At 40.8% G+C, this 21,360-nt stretch overlaps 1 protein-coding gene across 14 annotated transcripts in view; it reads left to right on the top strand.

The window, feature by feature from the left end:
• ptprk (protein tyrosine phosphatase receptor type K) overlaps positions 1 to 21,360 on the top strand; it is a 120,975-nt gene that overhangs the window by 6,092 nt on the left and 93,523 nt on the right. For 13 of the 14 annotated variants that reach the window (XM_084378372.1, XM_084378370.1, XM_084378379.1 and 10 more), the window contains exon 2: positions 983 to 1,006. The exons of the other annotated variant lie outside the window; for it this stretch is intronic. In XM_084378372.1, the coding sequence (XP_084234498.1) occupies positions 983 to 1,006 (24 nt within the window). The remainder of the gene's footprint in view (positions 1 to 982; positions 1,007 to 21,360) is intronic. 14 annotated transcript variants of the gene reach the window in all.

The raw sequence follows: 21,360 nt of genomic DNA, 5'->3' as shown, positions 1-21,360 counted from the left end.
TAGTTTGTGTGAGGGAACATGTGCTATTCAACAGACTTGTGTGTTATGTATGTGATTTCTGCACCTGGTGGTTCATTTGGTTGCTGCTACTGAGCAGAGTTTGTACATCAAAGTCAAATTTATGTTTGACGCAAGAGGTAGAGATTGGTTTTGTGTCTTTCTTCAACTTCCTGATATTGTCTTCTCTATGAAAAAGATCTTGCAGCATCCAGAACTTGTTGGACACTTGTTCCTGTTCATCTGTGACAAGGATAGGTTAGGGGCTGCCGCATAGGACGACCACAAATATCCACGCGAGGCAAAAAATACAGGAACTCACAAGTTATTCAACTAACTGTTTCATTGTACTCTAATGTTCATATCGTAAATGGCATTATACTGTATACGGTGATACTGTAAACCGTGATATTGTTTGAGACTGTTATCGCACCTTGACAGTCTAGACAAGGCAATTTGGCCAATGTTCTAAGGCAAAATGATGAATTGAATGAGAAACTACAGAATAAAAGAAAACCTTTGGTGATGGCTTTTGAAGCTGGACAGTTTCCTACACTTGGTGCTTTGGAGACACTTGGTACCAAAAAGAAGTACTGGATGTTCTGCATTGATGTAAATGCAGACACGGTGTGCCTGAGAAAAGGCCAGAACAACATTTGAACAATCATTTGAGTGATTTAGCTTCACAGTTGTGAGGATTTGCTTCTTTTTTCAGTTTTTCTGTGATTTTGAAGTAAACCTGTTCTGCTGGATCAAGCAATCAGATGACATCACCTCGAGCGATCTGAAATTGTGTTGGGCAATTTTCACCAAACAGTTAATTAAAAAAACATTAGTTGCTGCCTTACAACTGAGAAGGTATTGTCCTTTGTGGACCTGTAGATATATCCTGATCTTCTCTCTTTTACATGTGACTATACACCAGTGCATGCTCTCCAATCTAATCCTGTCTCCTTATTTTCTGCTTTGCTTCTCTTGGACGCAGCTCACATGGGGCGTGCTGAGAAGGGTGAGTTTACAAGTGGCCAGCCAAGAGCTGAGCTTCATCCGTCATACCCGTCCTCATCATCGTGTAGTGTCATCTTCATTAACCCCACAGTCGTCACCTTAACTGTCACGTCAAGTTCCCTTTTGAATGTGTAGTGATATACATGTAAGTTTTGTCATCCCATCTTTTAGCTGACGTGTCTTTAACCATCTAATCACACCTTGACACACCAGTTCAACGTCTTTTAGAGTATTTCTTACACCTTATTAAACCCGTGATAGGTTTCAGTGCTTTATAGAACTTTCTAGTCATGTCTGCAGCTATCTTTCTCCCTGGAAATAATTTGTATAATGACAAACGTAATTGAATCGATTAAATATTTGCTGTTGTCCGTCTCTGCGACTCTGCCAACCTGGCTGTCAGTTAGTCTATTTACCATTTGTCTCAGTGTCTCCCCTCCTGTCTGTCTCCGTCTGTCTTTGTGTAGTTAGACAGCTGTCGGTCGGTTTGAAGTGTCCAGGTGCTGTTTGTTTAGCTGAGCCTGGTCTTTAATAAAGGAGTTCTGAGTAACTTTGTTCCTGCAGGAGCTGAAAACACCTCTTCTCTTCTCTTCTCTTCTCTTCTCTTCTCTTCTCTTCTCTTCTCTTCAGCATCCTCTCTCCCTGTCTCGCACATATCCTCTATCTTTCCTTTCCCCCCTCCGTCTTTCCTCTCTTCCTCTCACAAACCCTCACAGCAGATGGATGTTAATGAGGGAGTTGTTTTTTGTTGTGGAAGTGACAAGTTGGTAAAAAAAAACAAAAAAAAAACAGCGGAGACGTACAGAGCGATCACTGTGTAACCGAAGAGTCTGGTATCCCACAAGGCTTTGCTGCGACAAAATCAAAGCGAATAGGATGTTTGTATTTTTATTCACAAAAATCAAAGACTGTAAAAATCCTCAGTTCATTTTGCACAAGGTCACATTGTGGTTAATCCTTTAAAAACTGATAGAAGATGCTTTCATTTTTCTTTTTTTCTGTTCAAATTTTTGTTTTGTATGTGTGTGGGTGTTAAACATAGGATTTGGAGTACCTCGCTCCAAAACACAAATTATTAAATGCAAAAATAATCGAGACCTAATGAAAGCCCAATGAGGCAGAAACACTGTCAGTTCATATTAGGCAGGACAGGTTCTTGAAAATGGTTTTGGCAGGTTCAACATGAGCTCACACTAATCTCAGTAGATTACACTCAACTCAGTCCCACAGACGGGATGTGTTTGTAACTACGACAACAACTTTTATCACCCTAGAGTAGTTTGTAGACGAGGTAGAAAGTAATTAGATATCCTGTGTTTTGTAGTCTATCTTACTGTAATGTGAAGGTGATTTGGCTGATCGGCTGTGGACCGACTAGTTATCTCCATTCATTTTCTAGTTTAAAGAGACAAAATCAAACTTGAGTCGAAACCCTCTTGAAAGCCAGTATTGTAATTTTCATGTTCTGTTGTGAATACATCAAAACTCCAAAGAAGGATCAAGATCATCTACTTTGATGGTATATTAAAAGATAAATCCAAATCTTTGAAACATCAAAGCTGCCTTTCTCCGCTCTTTAATGTTATGGCATAAGACTTTTTTGTGCCTCTTAGCTCAGCTGACTTTCTTCTTAACTTCTTTGTCAAGTTTGTGCTCTACAAGAAACACAAGTGATCTTAATGATCCTAATGCAGTCTTAGTAAACAAAATATGAACTTACTATTCAAACATCCAATAAATTATGTCCACTGATAATAAGAAAAATCTCATAATGTTTCAATTGACAGTCCTGTGCAATATGTTGCATAAAAACGGGAATATGAATGATAAAAATAATTGGTAGTTGGCCATAATGGCAGATCCAGTCGGCTACTTTCTCTGTTTGCCTTCAGTCTAGAGCGACAGCGATTAATGTGAAATATCACAATTAATCAAATAAATCAAATAAAAACTCAAAATTCTCTGATTCCAGCTTCTTAATGTGAATATTTTGTTGTTTCTTTAAAAATCTATGACAGTAACCTGAATATGTTTGGGTTGTGGATAAAAAAAGATATTTGAGGACGTTATCTAGCGCTTTGGGAAACACTGATTGACATTTTTCATCTTTTTTGGACATTTTATAGAACAAACTACTTATCGATTCATAAAGAAAATAATCCACAGATCAATTGACAAATCACTCCAATAGAACTAGCCGTTAAAACTATAGTGTTCACATTAACATACTGTGGTGTAGGTTGCATTCAAGGAACTTGAGTGAAGAGCTCATCCTTAAGTTGAAGTGTTGGCCTCGGGGTAGGGATCTTCCAGTTAAGTCTCCAGTTTCCTGTGTTCACTGTAACCAAAGCCTGCCATGTTTAGCAAATGTTTGATTATACTGAGGTCCAGCCAAGTGACTCATGACATAAATACATGAGTGTTGGGGAATTCTGGTGGCTCACTTGGCTGAAGTGTAACCCGGCGTCCTCGCTTCAACTGTGTCCTCTGACACATCATCACACTCTCTTGTCTTCCTCTGCTATCAGCTACATAATAAAGACAAATTACCTAAAAAATATCTTTAAAAGGAGAATTTTAGGAGAAGGATCACTGGGACTTTTTGGGAGTGTGTGTTTTGAAATGTCCTTGTCTGAGCTATTTTTGTCACCTTCAAAGGTTTTTCCGAGACACTTTAGACAAAATAAGACTAGAAAGTGTCTTCAAGTGACATCAGAATTTGTTCAAAACGGAGGCAAACTGTCTTTAAAAAGACGCTCTTTGTTTTTAACTTTACTTCAGGCGGTGATTTTCTCTGTCTGTTGAGCAAATATGACAACAAAGCTGTGTGTGGGAGTGTGTGTGTATGAAAGATCTTCATGATAGCTTCAGGTGGACTGGGTTTATAGACATGACCGAAGGGATCTTGTCTTTTTCTGTGTGTCTGTATGTGTGTGTAGCTATGGGCAGTGGCTGAAGTGGTTTCCATTAGTCCAGTTAAGAAGACATCTGTCATGAAGTTGCACCACACACACACACACACACACACACACGTAGCCATAAGCAATCTCTGTGCAGTAAACCATAGCGAGTCTCATTCCTGATCTCTGTGTGTAGCCTCATGATAAAATCCCAGAGGTCATTCTGCTGCAGTCACTTTCAGCCATACAGCCTCAGTATGTATATCCTGACACTATTTTTACTATTCTTACACTCCTTTCTAATAACACTCCTCTGCTCTTTAAGCTGATTTCAGTAGAAAGCTTTCGAGATATATAAACCCTCCTCTATGTGTGTGTGTGAATCAGAGGCTCACAGACAGATGACCAGTCCATTAAGATTATCATCTCCACCCCCGACCATGTATCTTCACATCACTGCGATGCTGGTGCTCTGTCTGTCTGTGTAAGCAGAGATTTAAATCTTCTAGCAGATATTCCAGAGCTATCTTTTCCCTCTAAATGATGTTACACAGTTTTTTTTTCTTTTTTATCCGACTGTCCGCCGTCCTCGTCTGTCCTTGTGCCAGCCAGCCAGCCAGCCAGTGTGTGTGTGTCTCCTGTCTGTAAATGACTTGATGACTGCAGACACATGGTCAGCCTGACAGCGGTTGCGTAGACGCACCTAAAGTCAATCACAGTAACAGACAGGCTGTGTGTGGGTGGGTGGGAGACAGACACTTAAATGTTGAACATCTGTCTGTCAGTTTTCTCGTTGTTCCTCCTCAGCCTTGATTCCCTGAAACGTTGCCTGTAATAGAGTTAATAGTTCAGTTCTATATCTGGCATTATATTTATATATATAAATATAATGTCCTTATTTGTTTAAATACAATCTGAGAAAACTGTGCGAAGTAGCTTATTTGTACATGAAGTAGCCTATTTGTACATTGAAAGCGTCAGTGAGTTGCTGTTGTTGTTCCTCCTTTTCTTACTAGCAGTGAAGAAGTCTAATGGAAAAGACAGGGAGCAAAATCTTCAGTCCTTGTTCTCATCCCCGACAGGAATTTAATTTAATTGAACCCATAATGAAAGCCTTACAAAACAGTATTACTGCCTGCTAGTCTTGAAAGAGCCATTACAACTGAAAAACATGCTTCTCAGGGATTAAGAAAAGGTCACAAATGATGTGTAAACATCACAGTATGTTACTGGCTTACATCAGAAATTAAAATACGCAGCAACACCAACAGCTACCACTGACAGAGGGGCCTGCAGCCTCAAATCAGCCTCCAAACATTCAGCTGGTCAGATTTATTTCCACTCATTCAGGGAACTAAACAATAGTTTTTCCACGGTTTGCATGCATTGCAGGGTAAGGACACCTACTGCGATCGTATTTCTCCAAAGCGCTCCTGTTTTTAAGTGAGCGGCACTGAATAAACCCTTGTGGGAAACACTGACCATGAATCCTGCAGCACCGATTAGAGCACAGGAAAGTTTTTTTGAAAGGTGCAAACAGCGTCTCCTTTTCCACTGGAAGTGATAAGAAGGCAATGCAGTGAAATTCCCAACGGACACACAGCTGTACAGCAGCATGTGAACCAAGAACATCACCAAAATAGGACATGGGAGGATTTCATTGGGAGGTAGCCGTTAGAATTTTATTCTGAAGGTATTTGAATTTTTTTACGTTGATACGCTGTAGTGCAGCACACCTAACGTAGACACACGTAGGCGAACACACTCCCTAGTGATGTTGATACTATGCAGACTCCAACGTGTCTGGTGGAGTCGAGTGAAATCAGTCAGTTTAGTCAAACAAACTCTCTCCCCTCCTCTCAGTACTCCCCCCTTTTCTCCCCTCTTCCAGTCCCTCTCCCTCCCTTTCATTGGAATTTATGGCCCAGTAACCCAAACTAAGCAACACAATGTTTATCAAACCCTCCCCCATCTCATGTACTCCTTCCCCCCTTGTCCCCCTCCTACTCCCCCACCCCCCTTTATCCCACCTCCTCTCCTCCCTATTTCTCCGGTTTCCCCCACCAAAGATCCACAACAAGATCAAGGGTGGGATTTTGTGCTCCCAAATCCAGACTGAATGGTGTAGTATTACAGGGATAAAGTGTGTGGATTCAGTTTAAGTAGGAAATTGTAATTGCAGAGGCAGCTGTGAAGCAACATTTCAACTTTTATAGTAAGTTAAAAGTGAGTTTGATTCAACAGCACTGTGTCTTATTACACATACCGCAATTTTTAATAATTGTCTATGAACAACCTGACATCTAATCTGAGGTTCAATCACCTAATCAGCCAACAGCACAGAGTCCTAAGTCCTAATTAAAGAGGAGAAACACATCAGATGCCGCGGTGTTCCTCACGACTAATTTTAAACAGAAGTTTTATATGTAGACTGTTCTCAAGTAAGAAAACACTCAGAATTGTGTGGCACTTTGCCCAGAACATTATGAACATTGCTCAGTATCGTACAAAACATAACAACTACTCACTTAATAGACTAAATAACATTTATTGAAAACAACTTCAAATGTAACAATTTTGTTACATTTTTAGTGTGAACGCAATCGCATGGCAAGTATTCGATTTGATTTCTGATCTGATTCGATTTATATTCAAGTGCACTTGAATGCACCATGAAGTCCCTACCCTTGTACTGTCTGTGTAAAACTCCAACACAGACAGAGGACAGAAACGTGTCCATACATGGATTTTAATCACTTGTTTTGGTACAAACTTTTATCTGTCAGTGCCGCATACAGCCTTGACATATTTCTAAGTAAATATCTACTCGCAATTGACTGGTGTTAATTTTTAGACCCTGAGTCATGCAGCCACAGGAAAAGGCATATATTGAAAGATTGATCTTATTGTTTTATGATTCTATATTTTCTATATATTTGCTATAACTGGAAATTACTTTCATATTGCTGATCAAAATTAAAATAAAGTAACTGTACTTTATGTCAACCAGTGGCAGTTGATGTCAGTTAATGTGACAAATGAAACAATGATGTGTCTGTTGTTTTATCTGATTGCTGAAAAACTAAGCAACAAACTCCTCCCTACGGCGTCATGCTGGCACAAAACATCCTCACCCCTTCGTCTCTACCTCACCCCCTCCTGTATCATGTTAAGGCCTCTCTCCCTCTCTTCTGTGTCTTGCTATCTCTCTCACCCACTTTCTGGAATGCCTTTGTTAGTGTTTTTCTCTCTACTCTGTTTTCAGTTCAGCCAGATTTACTCTGACTCACACACACACACACACACACTGCCCCCCCCTTTGAATATAAGTCTTTGTAGAAGAGACTGTCTCTTTGTATTAAGTGGCTAGGTTAACTGTCACTATGTCTATATTGGGCCAAAGGTAAATAAAGTGTCCGTGTGTGCATCTCATGTGTGTGTCCGTTGTGTGTGTGTGCGTGAGACAAGCGAGCTGTCTTGTTGGAGTAACGGTTAGCAGATACAGCTCTACCTCCCCATGACATAAACTGTCTCTTACACTCAACCTCACACACACACACACACACACACACACGCACACACACACACACACACAATACTACCTTAACACACAGCGTCGTCCCTCTGTCTCGCAGGGTTAGTCCCTCACTACAAAGTGACTTATATGAAGTTAAGTACAGGTTTGAAACAGAAGTTCTGCAGTCTGTGTGTGTTGACTTCTGGATGAGAGAAAAACATGTTGATGTTTCGTGGTATGAATGAATTCTTCAGATGAAAAGCTCTCAATGACAATCTGTAAAATGCTTTTCAGTTCCAGGCGAGAATTTATTTTATGCTTTTATTTGGAGTTATGCACACAACATTTGAAAAAAACATCCATGGTCACATCTGAAAAGCTTTTTGAAATCTCTTTCTTAAGAAACATTTTAAACATCACTGAATCATGAACCACTGACTGTATACAATATGGACAGATCTTCCATGTCTGAAAAGTGAAGCCAATGTAAAAGTGCCTTAAACCTGCATTCTTTCCAATGGCCAGCAGGGGCGATTCCACTGGTTTCAAAAAGAGGCCTGATTGTATGTAAGCTTATGAGAAAAAGACTCTACTTCTCACTTGCATCAAATGAAATGCCCTGCTCTGAGAGCACTGGACAGGCTGTCAACTCCATGTGAAGCAGTTGGAGCTTGTTAAACTTCTTCCTTCATGTACAAATTATGAGCAGAAGAAGTGACTCCTATTCATAAAGTCCACCTCAAAAGAAAACCCTGTAATTTTCCTTAACTGTGAAGCTTATTTTCATGTTTATGCTGGTAAACAGCTGCGCCAGTAAAAAGATGCAGTCACATGAGCTTGTTTTCTTCAGTTGAAGTTCATACAACTGTCACATTCACAGATGTGTTTCCTGGATGTGACTCGGAGGTCAGAGTTGATCAATTCTGCACAGATTTACATGGTCCGCTGGTAGGAACAGTTATTCATATTGATTTGAAAGTCTTTATTTACCTTTGAACTAGAGCATTGCTCTCATACACTCTGAAGAAGTGTGATCATCTGCTTAATATTTACTCATCTCCAACAATGGAACCATGACATCACTTCTCTTTTCCAGGAGGCTGATGTGATTGTATCGTAAAATGATGATTTGATTGAGGGTCAGTTTAATCAAGCAGCAGCCGCACTGAAATTATCATCAGCTGTGCTTCAGAGTTATCATTCATGACCTGCAGTTAAATTACTGATGTTGTCATCTGGTCGTGGAAGCAGAAATATATACAGTGATAGTCCCATATGAAGGAGGAAACAGAGGAGACATGATCTTTGCAATCACTTGGATGCAAACTTTTTGATTGAAAGCATTTTAAAAAGCTATAGTTGGCAGTGTCCTACTTGACAGTTCTGATCCGAGCCATGGCCTCAATAACCACCACTTTGTACTTGTTGTAACTTTGCCCTTCAGCTCCGACTGATCTAGTGGCACTGCAGCAGTGGCCACCAGTACAAAACTGTAGTTACAGTGGGGCAGCTCCCAAGCGTGCAACCTTGTGAATGTGTAGCAGAGTGTCTACAAACAGTATGTCTGCTCAACACAACTGTTCCCTGGATAAATAAAGGTTAAAGTCAAGCCATGAGCCTGCTCTGCCTCTCCTTCTGCTGCGCGCTATCACACCTCCCCCTCCACACACACACAGACGCAGACACACTCCAGAGGCTCGCATACCTCTGGATGGAGCGAGAGAGCGTCAGCCACATGTGGTTTCGGTTAGCCACACTTTCCCCTCACACAGGCCCCAAACTAACCACTTCTACTTTGCCATGGTCAAGTACAAGTGTATATCTCCTGTTCAGCGTATGCCGCTGCGTGTTGGCTTGTAAATCTGTCCGTACATGTGTCCGTGTCTGTGTTTAGTGTGTGTATGTGCATGTAAATGCGTGTCCCCAGCCTGAGGCAGAGTACAGTGAGAACAGTGAATCAAGGTTAGTGGTCCAAAGAGAGCAAGAGAGATTGAAGGAGGGGGAGAGAGACTTTAATTGAGGCAGCAGAAGTGGGAGAGGGAGTGAAAGAGGAGAAGGAGGGCGAGTGCAGGTTTTTTTTAGTGAATTCACTTTGAGCTGTGTGTACGACTTAAAAATAATTATTTCATCATTACTGAAGATGATGTTGAGCTAAAGCTTAGCAGTGTGGACTTAATAAAACAGGTCATGGCAGGGATTTTATTTCATGCAGGCTTATAGCAAAGAAATCTGCTGTTAAAGGATCTATCATGTGTTGCTAATAATAGTCTATTCTGTAGTATTTGGCCTAGTGCTCTCATATAGAGAAGTGGTAGTGGAAACATCAAGTCAGTTTTTTATTGTTTTAAACCCTGTGACCTTTACAAAGTGAACATCCTTCTTGCCAAGCCAGCCATAATGAACTGCTGTTAGCGTTCGTTAGATCAAGATTCACTTGGTTCTCCTTCTTACATACATGGACCCATAATGTCGTAGATTGTAGTGCCATTCTTAATTCAAAACACCTTGAATTTAATCAGAGATGATGCTCATAACTTATGCTATATGGTAAAGTGCATCATCCAAATCGCAAGAAGCTTCAATGATGAAGGTAAAACGTGTGACAAAACAGCAGTATAATCCTGCAGAGGTGCTCTGGCCTACAAATCTTGTTCTCCAGATGTAAGAAAACCTGATGCTTTGGTAAAGATCCCAACAAATGTCACATCATCATGATTTTAACACATGTTCTCAGTGAAAATGAGAATTGTGATGCAAATATGATCATTCCCACAAATCATGAATCGTTTTGCAATTGTAGTATCTGTCAAACTACCTTCAATATGAGCAGAAAGACAAAGTTCTCAGGAAGTTGACAGCTTAGACATTTTTATAAGATTGAAGCTACTTGAAGAAAAAAGGAAAACTGCATGTGAGGGGTTAACTGGATCTTTAACTTTTCCAACATGACATAAATAGTTTGGTCCCTACTGAAATATTTGTGTGATGATTTTATAGCAGAAAAAGCTTCTCAACATGTCGTTCTCTCCTCTGGGATTCCTCAGAACATGAGTCACGTTAATGATCGCGCCTGTTTTTTATTAGAATCGGAGAAAAACCAACAAGCCTGTTAGTTGCAGCCAACGCATCTTAGAGCAGAGCAAAACCTCCACCTACTTGCGAGAACAAATGAGAGCCCAAACTTTTTCTAAATTAATCTCCGACAGAAGACTGTTGCATATATTTTTTTCCACTCCATGTCTGTTATTACAGCTGTCGCTGTCCTGACTCCTTAAGTGAATTGTAAATCATTTTTTCTTGCTGTGATATCAATTTGCCGTGTTATTAGAGTATAATGAAGCGTGGTTTAACAAACTTAAAGTTAATGTATCTTGGAACTGTGATGGCATTTTTCTTTGGTGTTGGCATTTTCAGTAAGCTAATTGAGAAAGCTAGCTCTGTTGTGTGTTTTTTTTGACAATGTGAGTGTAACAGAAGCGAAATTGATTTATTTCAACATTTGAGCATGACCAGTGGTCACATTCTTAGTTGCCATCTACTCAATCATCTTATAATCATGAGCCCCGTAGATGAAAATTGAATCCAGTGATGAGGCCTCGGCTAAACCCCTAAATAAAACAAGGTACTATTGTTTGTTTTCATGGCTGTTAGCTTCACAAACTTGCAATTTCTTGTCATTTTACAGTTCATTGAGAGGTGAAGCAACAAATACTAGTAGACATACAGATACAAACTTTTGGATTTGATCTACAAAAAGAGTTCTGCATGTTTCTGTCCCCATTATTTGGTCTTACAGCATAGGTTTCCCTTTCAATTTACCACAGAAAGTTTTCTTCTACACAGAACAGACCGAGCAGAGTTAAAGAAAGTAGAGAGAAAAAAGTAGGTTGGCGTATTTCTTATGATAAGAAGCTATGTAGATGTATGTTACAAGCGAGAATGAATCGGGAATAAATGATACAGCATAGAAGTGGGCAGAGAAAAGTGCGTGGGAGCAAGAGCTGTTTGAAGTGTGATAAGAAACTACGCAAGAACAGAGCCGACCAGAGCGGCCTGACACAACAAACTCTTGCAGCTGCACTCTCTCATTCCTTACCCCCTCCATATCTGCTGATAACAACAGAAGAGCGAGACAGAGGGAGGGAGTGAAAGTTATGCGGGTCTGATAGGATGCAGAGCTTGATCTTCTTTGCCTCGTCTTAGTTTGTAAGGTGAGTTTTTCCCCCTCATGAGTCCTGCTTTGTGTTTAATGCTCAGACACACTCCAGAAAGCATTTCCTTGCTTTCTCATTTTAAATTGTATTTATGTTATACTTTGACCAGCAGAAAGTGGACAAGTGCAAGTTGTTGACCCATATTCACATAGCCGGAGAAACCTTGAGAGATGGACTTTGTTCCCTGTTCTGGTGTGTGTTTACATTGCTAACTGGCTGGAATCCTGTGCAGTGATTGGTAGGTTTCTGCTCCCAAATCAGCCTGTTTGTCTTTCAGGGGCCTGTTTCTGTTTCACATTCTTCAGCTTTTGGCTGGAGATTGTTAGATTCAACCAGGGAGATGAAGTGGAGGGTAAAATTACTTTACTTTAGTCAGTTGACCCACTTTTTAAAGGTGATGCACATGCTGGATATGTTAGCCCAACCCAATTGCCAGAATAAAGTTGGGATTGCATGTTTCTGCAAACCACGGTTATGTTGAAACTTAACATTGCTTTTTCAATTTTATCCTGTTAACAATGCTTATGGTCTGGTTGGGTTTAGGCACATGAAACCATTTGGTAAGAATTAGGAAAAGAGCCTTTGTACATGGGGCGCATGCTCTATCAACTGAGCTACTGGAGCACCAATTTTATCAGGTCAAAATACAGATTTAACTTTAAAATATGTAGGTATTCTGTTATATTAGCTCTCATTTTAAGACAGCACTCGATTCATCACAGCAGAAATGGACAGAAGTTCAGTGAAATAAATAAAGAAACACGATTTCAGACTGACAACATTGGTTGCATTTTCCTTAAGTGGGAAAAACAACGTTCTCTTGTCTGCAGTCATTCCTTTTTGTCTGTCCTATCAAACATCCAGCAGCATCAAAAACAGCTCGCAGAGACACACGCTGCCTTTAGATGTGTAATCAATCGTTATGAAAAAGATATTAATACATCCTCCTCCTCTTTTTCTGTCTTTCTTCTCCTCCTGTCTTTTTCTCCATGTTCTGTTGCTCATTACGCCGATCACTCAACTTTCACTGACACACACTAGTCACACCTCATTACTGACCCAACACACACACACACACACACACACACACACACACACACACCAATTTTCAGTCAGTGAATCTGCATCACTGCTTAATGTGGTGAAGATGGATGTGGACGCTTACTAGTGAGCAACTGGCTGTAGCATAATTTTAATGTTGTTAAGCTAACTGGATGATATACAGTACATTATTTTCTTGCTTTCGGAGTTGATACAAAGTTAAAGTGACAGACAAAAAGTAGTCCATCCTTGTTAAAGTAACTTCATAAAATCAAACAAACAAATCACCCATGGTAGTGACAGTGACGGAAGTAGAAAGTTTCCTCAAGTACTGTATTCAAGTGCAAATTTGAGATGCTATTACTTTATTTTAGTATTCCATCTTTTGCTATTTAACACTGACAGCATATGTTATGAGATATTTTAAGGTTTTACAATATATGAAAAACATGATCAGCTATCAAATATGACATAGTAGTGCTAAAACTCACAAATATTGACATGACAACATGACATGCTTCTTACACATGATTGCATCAGTAATTATCTAACAATAATAAAATATTACACCTATATAAGGGTCAAGAATGACATTTTCTGCCATTTGAATACTTTTTTTCGGATACTTTAAGTACATTTTGTTGATAATACGTCTGAACTTTGTAACCAATTACATTTCCATTGTAGTATTGCTATTTGTACTTAAAGATCTGAATCCAACCACTGTTCCACACGAGCATAGTGGTAAACCATCATGCGTACAAAACACTGACTTTGTTGTAGTGCCAGGACTTAAACACAAAAATTGTGGATTATAAAAGAAAATTAAATTAAACCATTACACATACAAATCATTAAGTCTCCTCAAGGACTTAGGAGTGGGTGTGTGTGGGACCAGTAACTGGTGAGTCGTGGTGAGTAACACACTGGATATGCTGATGCACACTGGCAGATACAGTAGCATTGGCTAGAAAGACTGTGTGTGTGTGTGTGTGTGTGTGTGTGTGTGTGTGTGTGTGTGTGTGTGTGTGTGTGTGTGTGTGTGTGTGTGTGTGTGTGTTTATGACGGGTAGTTAAATATACGAATGTGTTTGTCCGTTCGTATATGTTTCCACACGTGCACGCTGACCACAGGGCCTGACAGGCAGGTCTTAATTAGTTGCCACGGCTACCGATGATGCATCCTGACAGTAACTGCGGTGATGACAGAATCTCCTGCCTCGGAGCAGCGAGGCATGCTGGGACTGACACAGGGTCCACTCAGTCATCACGCTGTTTGTGTATATACTGTATGTGTGTGTGTGTGCAGAAGTTGAGATTGAAGAAAATCAGTCAGGCAGTTACTTCCTTGTTAGTCACTCAGTCAATTAGTCAGCGAGGAAGGGATTAAACCGAGACACACGGGCGCACACACGCGCTTTGTGCGGTAAACACAGTGAAGGAAGGAAATTGCTTGGTGATTTCCAATCTGAAGGTGTGAACACAAAATGGCTTCAATCATCACTTCATTCCTGCCTCTCTTTGTACCCTCCATCCGTAACCCTCTCCACCTCATCCTTATTTCCTTTCATTCATCCCGGGGGGCAGCAGGAGTCAGAGAGGGCGAAAAATATGAAATGTGTAGATGGCGTGTCACAACACATCCACGGAGAGGATGGTCGTCAGCTGTACACAAAGTGATTTATGCAGAACTTATAAACATGCCTCACACCAAAATCACTTAACAAAACAGGAAGTCGAAAACAAAATGCCTGATCGAGCTTGATCTCGTTTTTTTTTAGTGCTACAATTACTGCATTCATTATGCATTCAGTGATTTGAATTAGTCTAAATGACGGGCGAGAGACAAACAGAAGAGGAGAGACAATTGCTGCACTCTGACAGAGAGACCACCCTCGTCTGAATCTGTCTGTGTGAGAGTGTGTTTGGTTTGCTGCTAGTGAACTCCGGGATGAATCTTAATGGCCATCATTTAACCTTTCACCTCAGCGCACGCACACAGGCAGTAACACACGCACGCACACAAAGAGCTAGTTTAGTGGATGAGGAATGGAGTGGTCTGTGGAGTGCTGAGGATATTAAGTGGAGTGTGTTTGTGAGTATGTGTGTGACAGTGAGAGTGGGTCTGTGTGTGTGTGTTTATTGAGAGTGAGGTTGATCGGGGTCAATAGAGACAATTTATCTCTGAGAGCTTTGCAGGATTCACTCTTAACGATAATGATTCTGTGTAGACCTGATGAGCGGCAGGAGTCACTTTAGGAAGTTTTCATGTATGTTAATGAGCTGACAGAGCTGCAACATTTAACCAATTAGATGATAAACAAGAAAGTTAACGAGCATTAATCTTGATAATCTATTAATCAATTCAGTCATTTCCTGTGTAACAATGTCCAAAATTCACTGGTTGCAACATTTCAAATGTGAGTTTTTGCCAGTTATCTTTGACTTGGCAAACTGGGCACTTTTTAAACTATTCGAATGTTTAAAGCAACAGGAAGAAGTCACCTTGAGTTCTCAGAATCTGCAATGGACATTTTCTCTATTTTCTAACATTTTATAGGCCAGAAATTATAAATCGATGCTGAATAAAATTGCTAGTCGCTGACCTTCTACAGTGTGAGAAAGCAACTTAGTAAAATCTTTCTAAGTGAAAAGATTTCTAAGATTAAAGGTTTTTTTTATCTTTAATTAATTGATTTTGATTAACGCTGCAGTACTCTCTATGGGCTGAAACCTTTAGACATGTTGCACTTCTGGCTTCATGTTTTCAATCGTCAGTCAGAGGAGGAACACCTGCTTTGATTTACATGTAGGTAACAACAAAATGTGTGTTAAATACTTGACCACTGTTGAAATCAGTGCTGCAGAGGAGCTGCTCAGCATGATCCAAGTCTCTGGAAGCTCTGAGATCACAAATTGATTGGAAAAGATGCTATTTACACCTTATTTAAAGCCAAAAACTTCACAAGCTAAAAGTGTTGGCGCGCATCCCGTCTGAAGTGGGTGCAGGACCTCAACCACGTGTTGAGGCTGTAAATAACGTCTTTTCAAATCAATTTGGGATGTTGGGCCATTTGGAGACATGGATTACACCAGGCAAGCTGCTTAGAGCCATTTTATGGTTGCTTTTTACATTTTAGAGCTGGTCTGCATCTACTTCAGTTGTTTAGGAGAATGCTGCAACGCTGTTTTGCTGTGAAGCTCCAGCTTTGTGAACTAAGATACTTCACCTGACTTTCCTTCGGCATTAGGGTGAGCAGATGATGACTGAATTTTCATTTTTAGGGGGAACTTATCCTTTAAATTTGGCAGAATTAGACAGAAGATGTCACTTTTCATGTCCAAAGCATCTTCTGCTCATATGTTGCAGCTTCAAAGTGAGAAGACTGCGAGTGGAGTCGCATGCGATCAGGAGAGCCGCTGAATTGTGGTTACATGATGCTAGTGGGTGGAATCTGTCGTTTGTGTGTGTGTCTGTGTGTGTCCATCTGGTACGACCCCCTGTTCAACTCCTCCAGCACTAATGCACATATGGGCTGCACACACACACATACATAACAGCACATACACACCCATATGAGGGAACAGCTGAAAGAAGCGGCCCACCCTTCAGCCCATCCTCCCATCTCCTTGATTTCTCCCCTCCTCCCTGCAGAGCCTCAGGACTCATCCAGGTGTCCACTTCCCTCCTCCGGCTTCTTTGCTCTTCTTCCTGTCTTTTCTGTTTTCTCTTTGCTTTCTGTCAAATCCTTGAATGAGAATCACTCGACCCCTGATAGATTCCTCACATTCGTGTGTGATAACTAGTCAGGGCAGAGAAGAATAAAATTAACATGAACTGTGTTGGTAACAAAAAGATGTGATTTGTTTTTATCTTCATGGTAAATGTCTAGTTTTGTCCACAAACCATAGATAATAAGTTTACTGTCATAGAGGAGCATAGAAACCAGAAATATTAACAACTGAAATCAGATCATTTAGACTGTTAATGCCTCCACACCGGCAACAGGCATTATGTTTTCATTCTTGTGAACGCGATAGCTCATAAATACGTTCAGGGAATTTTCACTATGACTCAAGGATGGACTGATTATAATTTGGTGGCCAAAGATACTGTTTAGTATCTACAGCTTTAGCTCTAGTGAACGAGGTAGCCATTGGTTTAAATCTTTTCGTACAACACGCCTACTCGCTTCAAGTTACTCAAGTGAATGTTTGTCTGAAGGATGAAGAAAGTCAAGAAAGATGGATTGAGGGTCTGGAAAATAAATTAATCTGGGAATAAGGAAAGAGAAGAAATTAATAAGTGTTCAAGTAGAGGACATGAAGAAAAGGAGCCAAGAAGGGACAAAAAGTGAAAAGCAGTAAGAAGTAGCAACAAAGGAGTGGTGGCAGAAAGGGCGAAAGGAAGGGAATAAAAGAAAAAGAAATGTAGAAGGACCAAAGAAAAGAAAGAAAGGCTCCAGTTTTGTGCAGGAGTGCAGTTTCAGCTTCTATAAACCCAGGAGCTCTGAATACTGCTTATTAAGCAGGGACCGTGTGTGTGTGTGTGTGTGAGAGAGAGAGAGAGAGAGAGTGTGTGACAGGGTGATATATTGAAACACACCTCTGTGGAACAGCTGCAATGATGAGACAGAGAGCAGGGAGTAAGAGGTGTCGTCTACCTTACACACACACACACGCTCGCACACACAAACACACACATTCATGCATGCAGACGCGCACAGAGCTGAGCCAAGTCCTTTATTGTATTACTGTGGCCAGCTTGTATCAGAGAGAGAGCGAGCGGGGAAAGGAAAGAATGTAGAGAGCGAGAGAGAGAGATGAATTTGTTGTGACTGCTCCGGTGGACTCAGCTTTTTAACGCAGCACTTCTTTTTTTCTGTTCTCCTCTTTTCCCCCCGGTTCCTCTCCACTATCCACTGCTTTTTATCCCTCTACCCTCTCCTCTTCTCATCTGTGTGCAAACTTATTATATTACAAAGATAATGAGGCCGATACAGGGAATGACAGAAATTGAGAAAGACAGACCGAGTACAAAAAAAGTGAAGGGAAGGCTCTGAAGAGAAGGGGAGAGAGTTAGAAAATCAAAAAGAAATAAGAGAGGAAGAAGGGCAGAGGAATGGAAAGGGAGCGACAGATCGAAAGAAAGAGAGATTGAATAGATGAATCTGATTTATCTATAATGAAATCAGCTTCAGTCTGCATGGAGGAATGTGCTCCATTCAGCCTTTCTGCTGTTACAGACAGATTTACCCGTTTAATATTCTAAAGATCAGTGTGAGAAGATACATGTTCACCATCCGGGTGCTTAATAGGTGCAGCTACTAACTGCTCCTACTTTAAATGCAAAGTTATCACTTCTTACCGAAAGTCAGCCACATACACACGTCAGCGTGTGTGTGTATGTAGTACTATCAGCACTGAAAATACATAAAATACTCACCCAACACATCCCAATGGTGGCGATGGTGTTTAAAGACCTGCTTTTACTGTGTACATTACATGCCCTGATGAAGACTCTTTAAGTCCAAATGCATAGACTTATCCATTAAATTAATGGAGTGCCTTGGATTTTTTTTTCATGTTTTATTTGCAGTGCACCTTTGTCCTCATCCATGAAGAGGATGATTCTTTACATCTACGTCAAAAAAATAAGGCGAATTATTTTTTCCATGACATCCAAAACACATTTTCTTTTGACTTCTCTCTCCTGGGGATTTTGAACTGCGATATTTTTCTGGTATTTTATTTTTCTCAAAAGAAGGGAAATGTTGGGTTGCCAAAATCACTGCAGAGGTAGAGAAATTTAATTTAGTGCTCATAAAAGTCTTCTTTGTTTATCAACCGATTGGTCAATTTACATAAAGTAATCTATTCTAATAATCAGTTTGATTGGTTGATTAATTGTTCATTTAGGCCTGTTATCAAGTAGAAATCCTACACATTTGCATTTCAAATGTGCAGATTTGCTGCTGTCCCCCCTTTTTATAACTGTTTACTGCATTTTCTGGTCAGTCAGATTCAATCTCATGAACTTGTGAACGCCTTTTCCCCCTAATTTTCTCACACTTTATAGGCTAATTGATTCATTTGAAAAATATTTTACAGATTAATGCTGACAGGTATGACCTTGATATAGTATTCAAATCATGATCAGTGCCGTAAGTATGACTTACAATGAACAGATGGTAAAGGTAACAAAAACAACTCAACACACAAAAACTAGACTCTAAACCCAAAGGGTAAAATATGAATAATCCTCTCCTCTCACCTCCCCCGACTTCGAGGATATTGAAAACTCTCTGCTTCACTACTCGCAATGATCATGTGTGTTTGTGCGTCTGTCTTCTGGGTTCATACTGAAGGGAGACGGGTGCATTCAATTGTCTGTTTGTTCACGCATCCACACATGAATACTACGGCAAAAGGCTTTTCCAGTTTGTACTCTGTGTGTGTGTGTGTGTGTGTGTGGGCATGCTCTCTGTCTCTTTCTACCTTTCATGTCCGTCCAGGCATGAAGCAATCCACTCCTCACACACTCACACACTGCCCCGGGCCAACACACACACACACACACACACACACACACACACACACACACACACACACACACACACACACACACACACAGATACATCCACAGACCACCACATTGCCCATGGCTACATATTCAGTCCAAGGAAGCTGTTTTTTACTCTTCAAGTTGTTTGTTTGAGTGGATTTTACACAACGCCCTTGGCATAACTTCACACACACACACACACACACACACACACACACACACACATGCATGCACTCCGAGAGATATGTGGAAACACTCATTTTAAGGCCTGACTGTACGGACTTCTACTCCTGTGGGCATGGCATAATAACACAAACACACACACAAACACACACTCATATACATTTTCTGGTTTCCTATTGAAGTGGCAGCCATGGTCTGAGGTGCTGTCCAAAACCCGCAGCCAGATCAGTCTCGCTCACCTGCCAGAAACACTGTGCAGTCCAATTATTCTGCAAATGTGTGTGTGTTTGCGTGTATGTTTTCTCAAATTGCATCTGTTGTTGTTTCAGAAGTTTTTCGCGGCAGCTCCTGTATGTTTCGCTGATGGATGTAGATTTGTGGGAAATCAAAGGATGGAGCTGCAGCAGACTGCCAGTGGATGCTTTTTGCTGTAATATGGTGCAGTGATTTGGGGAAATTACAGCCCATCTCAGGGGTTTTATGGAGTAAATGTTTAGTAAATGGTCCACATTTTGCATCGCCGGGGGATTTGTTTATTCCGAGAGGAAACAAAAAATGTTGTGGTGGCGAAATCCCAGTTTGAGGACTGAATGGGCTGTTAATGCTTCTTTTTTATCACGTCTGTGTTTCCTGTCTTTACTCTGCCTGTGTCACTATCAGTTTCCCCGTCTCTTCTGAGTGTCCCTCTTTCCCTTCCCCCTCGCCTGCAGGACAGGAGGCAGAGAGGAGTGGACAGTTAAAGGAGATGATCCCTCCCTCTCCCTCTCCCTCTCCCTTGCTCTCTCAGCATTACAAAGCCTCTTGTCCACTTTGATTACTTACATTAACATGAGCAAGAAAAAGACTGTGCCTGGATCTGCCTGTGTGCGCTATAGAGAAAGAGAGAGTGGCCCGGTTTGTGCGTGTACGTGCGTGCGTGTGTGTGTGTGTGTGTGTGTGTGTGTGTGTGTTCAACCCAGACACAAGTCAACAACCAAACAGAGCAGTGATTGTTGGGTCGTTGTGTAACAAGCAATGGTTTACTTGTGCGACAAAACCAGGGAGGAACGAGCATTTTCTGACTGCACTGACATGGAGGGATGAGCAGGAGAAGAGATGAAGTGTGTGTGTTTGTTTGTGTGTGTGTGCGTGTGTGTGTGTGTGTGTTTGTGCATGGTGGGAGGGATGGATAGAAAGATGGACATGGATAGATAGAGGAGATCAATGAAAATGCGGCCAGCCTGCACTTGTTTTCCATTATCAAGGTTCCAAACTGTTCACAGAACAAACACAAACACTGTTAATCACTTGGCACACAATGTGGCGTACGTGCCGCAATGGGAGTAAGAGCTTGTGAATGTGTGTGCATGTATATAAAACAAAAGGAAGAGAGCTTTTATGTGTGACAGAGACAAGGAGAGGAAGGACAGTACTGTGGGAAAGTTGGGAATGTAGGGCAACACTCACACATGAGCGGTCACAAGCAGCGACTTTCAACTGGAGTGAATATTTTTTTGGTCATCAATAATCGGGGAGGAACGATATCTATTTCATCGAAAATATTTAGTAATACAAAGATATTACATAATGAAGCCTTCTCCATGTCAAGTCATTTGGTAACGTTTAGGTGATGATTCAATACAAGTCATCAGACCCGAATGTTTCATAATGTACCTGATCGACGAGGACTTTACAAATCAAGACAAACAGGAAACTTGTGACTCAAGTGTCACATGTAAAACATGATTGTAGACAACAAACCAGACTGAGGCCGAATATAGACAGGTTGTGACTGGAGGTTTATTATTTGTGGTGATCAAAGCTCAGTTTTTTTGGTTACAAATCCATCGTATTGTCTGTGAGAACACAATTTAGTTTGCAGCAAATGTTGCAGTGAACACACACCCACACCAAACCACTGCTTGTGGTTGTTTTTTTGTTTAAACAATGAATGGT

The sequence above is a fragment of the Pagrus pagrus genome (assembly GCF_965226575.1).
Source record: "Pagrus pagrus genome assembly, chromosome: 16".
NCBI classification, from domain to species: domain Eukaryota; kingdom Metazoa; phylum Chordata; class Actinopteri; order Spariformes; family Sparidae; genus Pagrus; species Pagrus pagrus.
The sequence above is the reverse complement of the archived record's forward strand: the minus strand, read 5'-3'. Positions and strand labels throughout refer to the sequence as shown.